Source organism: Cricetulus griseus, chromosome 2, assembly GCF_003668045.3.
Source record: "Cricetulus griseus strain 17A/GY chromosome 2, alternate assembly CriGri-PICRH-1.0, whole genome shotgun sequence".
NCBI classification, from domain to species: Eukaryota; Metazoa; Chordata; class Mammalia; order Rodentia; family Cricetidae; genus Cricetulus; species Cricetulus griseus.
The window spans coordinates 331,074,380-331,082,733 of NC_048595.1; the positions used below are offsets into that span (position 1 = coordinate 331,074,380).

Consider the following 8,354-nt stretch of genomic DNA (forward strand, 5'->3'; position numbering starts at 1 on the left):
TTGAAAAAGCACGCTATAACCATTTCTTCTTCCAAATGATCTCATAGTTATTTATTGAGGAGAAATACCAAATGCTTACTATTATTTGATAGACACTTCTTCTGACTTGATATGTGTCTGAATCAGTCTCCTCGGGACTAAGGGACACTGAGACAAAGCCACATCCTAAGTGTTGTGCTGGTGTCACAGCAATTCCTGTGCAGAAGGGGCTATGCAACCTTTTTTATTCCCCCTTCACAGACGTCCTTGAGTCCTTGAGACGGATGTGAATGGAGTTTTTCAGCCCTCGTGCAAAACAACCAACTAAACATAACAGATGACATCAGCTTGGGCTTTTCAATTCCTGGATGGCAGCGGCGTGTTAATCCAGCCTTCATCCTGGATTTCATAAACTAAAACAAGAGAGGCTGGCAGGAGCTCAGCGCTGCCGCTGGGTTGAGGAAATTGATGACGGGGAAGCATGCGGGCAACACAGTGTATAAAACTCATAAACGTGTAGTCAGAAGCTCAGCTACTACTTTGGACGGCTGCTTCCCGCCAGCAAAGACCACGACGGCAGGGAGTTGAGCCGGAGCCAGCTGGGAGACATGAAGAGCCTCTTGCTGCTGACCACACTCCTGGTACCTGTGCACCTGGCTATGGCCTGGAGCGCCAAGTATGCGGTGGATTGCCCAGAACAGTGTGACAACAGTGAGTGCAGAAGCAGCCTGCGTTGCAAGAGAACAGTGCTGGATGACTGTGGCTGCTGTCAGGTGTGTGCTGCGGGACCCGGAGAAACCTGCTACCGTACAGTCTCAGGCATGGATGGCGTCAAGTGTGGCCCGGGGCTGAAGTGTCACTTTTACAGTGAAGAGGATGATTTTGGTGATGAGTTTGGTATCTGCAAAGGTAAAGAACATGTCCTTGCTTCCCACTGTGCAGGGCTCCCTGAGGGCATTTAGTCAGCTTCGGGGTACGGTCCTCCTCTTTCCTCCTCTGAACTACCAGGGAGGATGCACAGATGCCAGAGGTGTGTTTGGTAGACAGAGAAGAATAGCTGCAGAAAGGTTTGGGATGCAGTGTGCAGGAATCACAGCAAAGGCTGCAACATTCCACTCTGCATTTAGATCCGAGAAAGTTGCAGTGGTAGCTTGTGCGGTTTCCTTTTCTGGAAGCCGTTAAAAACTTGACAGGTAGTCTGTTACAGATGCTTTAGGTGTCCTTTCTTCCCAAGCGGATGATTACAGAGGTCCTCCTGAGATAACCTCTTAGAGTGGTTTCCAGCCCCAGATTTCACCAGCCTTTGATCTTGAAAGAGTTCCCAGGGAGGAGTGCCTCTCTCAAGCTCAAATATTTCTTTCTGTTGAACACTAACGTGGGCTTAAATCAGCCAACGAAATAACTCAGGTTCTTGCAAAAGGGTCCCCTGAAATATAAAATAAACCTAGTTTTACTTGAAAAAAAAACTTCAGTTAGCCAGAAAATAGCAGATGTTGTAAGACAAGCAGAAATAATAGAAGTCTAGAAGTCTGTTAAAAAGGGGGCTGCTTTGTAAATTAAAAAAATAAAATAATAATAAAGACAGAAACCATAGCTAAATGATTTGTTGATGTATCTGTGGAATTTATTTTCAAACTTAGTGACTAAATTAATATTTGTGAATTTATAAAAATAAAAGAAGTGGCTATTGATAAGTCTCCCATACATAGATGCCATATAATCTCATCATTACATGCTATTGTGATTAAAAGGCAATGCATTCTAGAACTTCATCCAGTTTGTATAATACAAAGAAGCTGCCAGAATAAGAAAAAGAAGTTCTGAGAATTTTCTAAATAACTCCTATCTATGTGCTCAATACAATTCCATCCTTCCCTGAATGGCCATCATCCAGAGTTGAGACAAACTCATTAGTCCTCAGTTTAGAAAATAGTTTATAAATTAACCATCTTTTCTTCTGCAAAACCAATGGAAGCCTTAGAAAGAAATTCTAGAATAACGTGGAAATTTTTATTCTTTGATTATATTATTCTTGATTAAGACTGACAAGAGGTGGGCTGCTAAGGAAGTATTTTGTTTTGGTGAGCATACATATACACATTTCTTTCAAGTGAATAGGCTCTGTATTTGTGGAAATTAGAGGGCTTATGCTAAGAAAACAGCACCTCACATAAGGAAATTAGGAAGGAGGTGCTTAACCCAGTCCTGTCTATGATATAGCGAGCATATGTGGGGGAACTGCTTTTCCTTCGGCATAAAAACACCTTTGTAAATGTGGTTATGAATGGACAGTGACATGGGGTCAAGAATCCAGCTGTGGGGCAAAGGTTAGTGAACTATGCCTGCCATTGACAAACTATTTTGAATTGCTCTTTCTGGCATCCTCTGAGTTGCTGGTGAGTTTAGTTTCCAACTGTTTTTTGTTTGTTTGTTTGGTTTTTTTGTTTGTATGGTTTTTGGTTTTTGTTTGTTTGTTTGTTTGGTGCTGGGAATAACAGTATAGGTTGTTCTCCATTTCGGCAGGTGAATTCCAGATATTTTGTTTGTTTGTTTGTTTGTTTGTTTAACATTTAGAAGTTTGACCCCATGTCGCTGGCTATCTTTTGGGAAGTCAACATTTATTTATAGAATGTTTACTATCTGAACAGCACACAGCACATTGGGGGCCACCTGGAACTGGGTAGTGGGTTAAGGTTTTCATTTTCAGCATTGCTGAAGACAGTCACAGTCTCATCCTGTGCTTTTCTGTCAGGGGTTTTCCAGATCTTTCTTAGGGGCTTTTCTTCCCAGGGTAAGGAGGGTGTGTAGCGGCAGAATCCTCTAATCTCTGAGTGACAGGGAAAGAGCAGTGCTTCCTGCTTAAAGACCTGCTTGATGCACATCCATCTTGATCATCCAAGGCACTGCTGGGTGGCTAAACACTCCAGTGCCTCACAACTGTCTTTATGCTTGTGCGATTGTACATTAGCAAAGACATCTCCATGCTGGAAGAATACATTTCTACCAGTGGTTCCCAACCTTCCTAATGCTTGGATGCTTTACTGCTGTTCCTCATGTTGTGGTGACTCCCAACTGTAAAAGCATTTTCATTGCTACTTCATAACTGTAGTTTTGCTACTGTTATGAATTGTAAATATTTTTGGAAATAGAGGTTTGCCAAAGGGGTCATGACCCACAGGTTGAGAACCAGTGTTGTATATGGATGGATGTTGCTGAGTTAACCTCTTAAGATACTGTTAAACTACAAGCGCTGCTCTTTTAATGTGACAGACATCTTTATTTTGTTGAAGCATTTCTTAGTCTAAGTATTAAACACTGAAGCTCCGAAAGCTTCCCGTTCTTGGTAGGTGTGCAAGCCCTCAGGCATGTAAACCTGAGCTTTCTTGCTCACTTAACATCTTATCTTTTCAGGGAGCTTGATTAGTGAATCCTCTTAACAGGTAGGGGAGTGGGTGAAGGCCTAGTGCTGTCCAGAGAGAAGAGGGGTTTTTGTAAGTGTGAGAGCAGGCTGGGAACTGTTATTTCACAGTCAGGCCGCCTCTTAGGCCTGTAAAACAGTAAACTGTCAACTACTGTAGATTAAAGACACACTCACACCTATCAAGCTATTTGAGCAGGTAATGCTTATGTCTCTATTCTTGGTCTTCACTGAGCTGTGACCAAGATAACCTGTGAGAATCTGTGTTATCTACCCAGAAAAAAAAATAGAATTAAGGATGTGGTTGGCAAGAAGCCTGAGTGGGTAAAGGCACCTGCTGTTAATCGTGAAAACCCAAGTATGAGCCTCATGGCCCACAGTGGAAGGAGAGAACCAACTCAACAAGTTATGCTCTGACTTTCACACATGTGCTACACACACACACACACACACACACACACACACATACACACACGAATACATATGAACATACATGTACACACAGAGACATGCATATGCACACTCACACACAAACACATGAACACAAGAGCACACATACACACATGCATTTACACATGCCTGCACACACTCTAAATAAATAAATAAGTAAAGAAAGAAAGAGGGGAGGTATTTTAAAAGTCTAGCATAAAGAGGTTGGTTATGTGTAGCTAATTTAGGCTTCTCATCAGGAGCTTAAGCCTGAGGTAGGTGTTATCTGGCCTTACTGTATGGTTTCACACTTATGACCTCAACTTTCAAACCTTGGAACTTTTGAGAAGTGATTTTTCATTTATCAAAGTCCAGGAGATTGAATCAAATCCTACAGCTATCACCCAGGGCTGGGAGTAGGGAACCCTATGTTTAACAAGCAGTGTCCTCTCTAAACCCTCACTCTGCCCTTAGACTGTCCCTATGGCACTTTCGGGATGGAATGCAAAGAGACTTGCAACTGCCAGTCAGGCATATGTGACAGGGTGACCGGAAGATGTCTGGAATTTCCCTTCTTCCAGTATGCAGCAGCCAAGTCGCCCAGCAGGACCGCTGCCTCTCACACAGGTATGTATGTGGTGACCTTGGTCTGTTCAAATCGATGTAAAAACCAGTAGAAGATGGTGTCTATCTGAATGAACTTCTTTCTTTGTTTTCCTCAGGGGGTAAGTTGGGCGGGTGTTGAGTTTGGTGGGCCGCTGAGTTTGGTGGCTGTTGCTATTTTCAAGACAAATCTCATTGATAATTCTGAGGTTTCTCATAAGGCTTACTACATTTTAATGAATTAATGAAGACAAATCTGCCATAAAAAGCAACCAACCAAGATGTGCAAAGTTTACTTTAAAGAACTCTTTAGTGATGTTTTTATAGACTTGCTAGACAAAACGATTTCTCTCCCAACTCCACATAGAGAGCAATGAGGTAGTTGTTGGATCAGCTTTAAGAGCTACAAGAAAAAATATAGAACATTTCTCCTCCTCACCCTCCTCTTCCTACCCCCCTCTTCCTTCATCAAATGGAAGCAATAAAATGGAATAATTGTGTTTTCATGGGTTTTGGAGCTGGTAAGAATTAATCCCTGTGGTGAGATCCAGGGACTAATAGAACTGGAGCAAAGCTTACACGCTGCTGACAGATCCGGGCTGTGCGGCTGTGAGCTGTGCACAGCTGTAAGGTGGTTCTATGCATTGGCTTCTCCTCTTGATAGATGGCCAAGCACATAGAACTCTAATAAGGTAAAAGTAGCTCATTTAACATGGCTGTACCAAATGAAATCGACATTTAAAATAGCATCTGTCATTAGAGCTTATTCTTTGAATAGAATGGTAATGATAATGTGTTGTATGTTTCAAAATTGTTGAAAGATTAGATATAAAATATGAAAAATTGTATGTGAGGTGATGGATATGTTAATTGATTAATTTAATCACTTTACAATCAAATTATATCCATGCTTAAAATGTTAATTAAAACCCCCACACTCTTGGGGTTAGAGAGATGGCTCAGTGGTTAACAGACTGCATTGCTCTTCCAGAAGTCCTAAGTTCGATCCCCAGCATCCACATCAGGCAGCTCATAACCACCTGTATCTTCAGCTCCAGAGCAATCTCTTGCTTCTTCAGGCAAAATACTGACACAACCTTCCACCCGTAGCTAAATAAAATGAAAAATCAAGGTTCATGACTGTACAGAGTTATAAGAGGTCATTTGGAGAAAAAGAAAAGACTTTGTTCTTAAACCCTCAAGATTTAGCCACAACAGCTGCTCATTAATATCAATAAACTATACCTCCTCCAGATAGAAAATAGTCACTCAAATCAATTTTATTTAGGTTGTGTTTCTGGCCCTTTGCCCTTGAAATTAACTAAAGTGTGAAATTCAGCAAATGTGCTTATTTCTTCTGTTACCATCTTCAGATATTGTGCTTTTAAGTCAATTGGTAGTTTTAAGTATGACTCTGGCCTTATGTGTTAAATCTTAACTTATTAGATGAATATCTTTGTGTACAATTAATCTGGAGGCTGATACAATAGATTAAGTCATGTAATTTAATTTTGTAGTCTTTGACAATGCAAAAAGTTGGGGTTTAAGACTTGAATATTTGTTTTATGTGATTTTCATATAACACTTGGAGACAAACCCATTAGGATCATGAGCATATCTACTATTTCGTAACCATGGCCTCCATCTAGTTCCAGAACCTTTGATTAGCTCAGTACTCATTGGTTTCCCTCTTCCTCATTCTCCCTGTACCTGGAAACTGTCAATGGAGAGCACCAAGCCATCTCTCAGATCTGAAAATTCTTCAAAGGAGCTGCTTACAGAACAGATCTGAGATTTATTATCTCAGTTTACCTAGCCACCTCAAACATTTTTAGCTTTTTTTATCTTTATTTTTCATTTTAAAAACTAAGTCAGATACTGACTTCTTGGCTACTATGTAAAAGTCTTATAAAGGTCCTCTGTTACTGGATGGTAATTATATATTAAGTTACACACACAAAAAAAAACTATTTCTAATCAAAACTAGGTATGGAGATTCCAACTAGAAATCTAAAAGAAAATCAGTTGGTTTTCTTTCTTTTTGTATTGGTGATATTTTAAAAATTTTACTTGTGTAATCTTTGTCAACCTCAGGTTCAAGAGAGGATGAAGAATGTCTGAAAAGTATAGACAGGCTGCCCTGTTTACCTGTGCCTTGTCTACATGGGATTTGCCTGTCTGTGTGCTAGAATCCACAGGGGGAAACATGGCTACTCAGTTCAGCCATAGGCTTCACATCAACACTGCACAAACCCATCTGAGCCCATCGTTTGAGAACAGGCAAATTGTCTCAGGTCCACCATAGGTTTTCCAATTACATGGGGTCTTCTTCAACTTGCTACCTGCTGATGGCAGGTGGGCTTCCTGATCCTACCTGCCTCAGTGTCCGAGAATAGAAATTAATGAGTCCCAATTTTTAATGAGCTGGGTGAGGCATAAGAATGCTCTATACCCATCTGTCCGCAAAGCCACACTAATCTTTCTATTCCAGGATACACACTGTGGACACAATTATGTCCCATTCCTCTTAGAAGCAAAATATTTCCCTTTAGAAAATTCTAAATGATATAAACCTTTCTTGTATGAAGAGCAGGAAGGATAACTGCCTTCTGGAGTTACACCAAAAAGTGAGTTCATTTTTATGCCAGTGAATATAAAAATCTTTTTTTCTTATACATTATTTTTTAATTTATTTTTTACATTCCAATTCCAGTTCCCCCTCCCTCCTCTCCTCTGACTCCCCCCACTCCCCACCTCCCATCTGCTCCTCGGAGAGGGTAAGGCCTCCCCTAGGAAGTCTACTAAGTCTGTCCCATCATCTCGTTGAGGTAGGACCAAGGTACCTCTTCCCCCCAAACCCCTGTGCCTAAGCTGGGCATGGTATCTCTCCATATAGAATGTACTCCACTAAGTCAATTTGTTCATTAGACTTAGATCTTGGAGCCACTGCTAGTGACCTCATATACTGTCCCAGTCACATAAAAATCTTTTTAAGAGACCAATTTGTGCAGCATTTAGTCATTCACTAGATAAGCATTGCCATCCATGCTGGTAATATAAGCAAGCAAGTGGAAGAAACAGCAAATGAAAGAAAGTCCTGCTTTTATAATTCTAGGAATAGAGTGACATAATGCCAGGGAGAGGAAAGCTGCATGTATACCATAGGGTATATAGAGAGAAATGTTGCAAAGGGTGTTGTCTTCACTGAAAGAGCAGTTCAGGGCTGCTTAGTAGAGTTAGCAGAGAATTTTGAATCAAATACTTATTTTAAATTCCATTAAAAGACAAAACCAAACCAAAACAAACCCATGCTTGGTCTTTGACTTACGGATGTGTGGACATGATTTATGTGTCTTCTACTTTCAGAGCGAGACGTGGCATCTGGAGATGGCAATGCTGTGAGAGAAGAGATTGCTGAAGGGAATGTGGCTCGGCCCTCTGTAATGAAATGGTTAAATCCACGCTGATCCTGGCAGAGCCAAGAGAAGGCTCCACTTTAGTGACAGACACTCAACCAACATTTTAAGAGCTGTCTAGAGCAGAGACTATGGACATGTACTTTATGGAGATCAAGTGTGATTCAGAGAGGATCCAGAAAAAAAAATGTAGGCGATATACAACCCATAAAACAATATGACTGAACACTTTTAGATATATGTTAAATATTTAAATGCATATAGATCTGTTAAATATGTGTGTGAGTGTGTGGGAGACATCACCAAGGAGCTAAACATGCAGCTGAGATGGTCTTATGGTTAATGAATAATCTCATCAAAGCTGGAGAAACTACAGGTCCGTCCTTTGACTTGGGTGTACATTCTTGTTGAGATACAGGTTGAAGAAAGAGGAGTAAGAGAGGATGGGGTGGTAGTGAAAGTAGGGAGTTATACCATTTGGCTCTTCCTTGTGGTAGCTTCAAATTTAT

The 8,354-nt window shown here is 40.8% G+C and overlaps 1 protein-coding gene across 2 annotated transcripts; it reads left to right on the forward strand.

Annotated features, from left to right (window-relative positions):
• The first annotated feature begins 587 nt into the window (after positions 1–587).
• On the forward strand, positions 588–7,896 carry Esm1 (endothelial cell specific molecule 1). Of its 2 annotated transcripts, XM_027401443.2 has the most exons (3): positions 588–888; positions 4,301–4,453; positions 7,796–7,896. In XM_027401443.2, the coding sequence occupies exons 1-3, from the start codon at positions 588–590 to the stop codon at positions 7,894–7,896; spliced, it is 555 nt and encodes a 184-aa protein (XP_027257244.1). The 2 variants fall into 2 exon arrangements, with proteins under 2 accessions (XP_027257244.1, XP_035295031.1); XM_035439140.1 differs by lacking the exon at positions 4,301–4,453.
• The last annotated feature ends 458 nt before the right edge of the window (positions 7,897–8,354 follow it).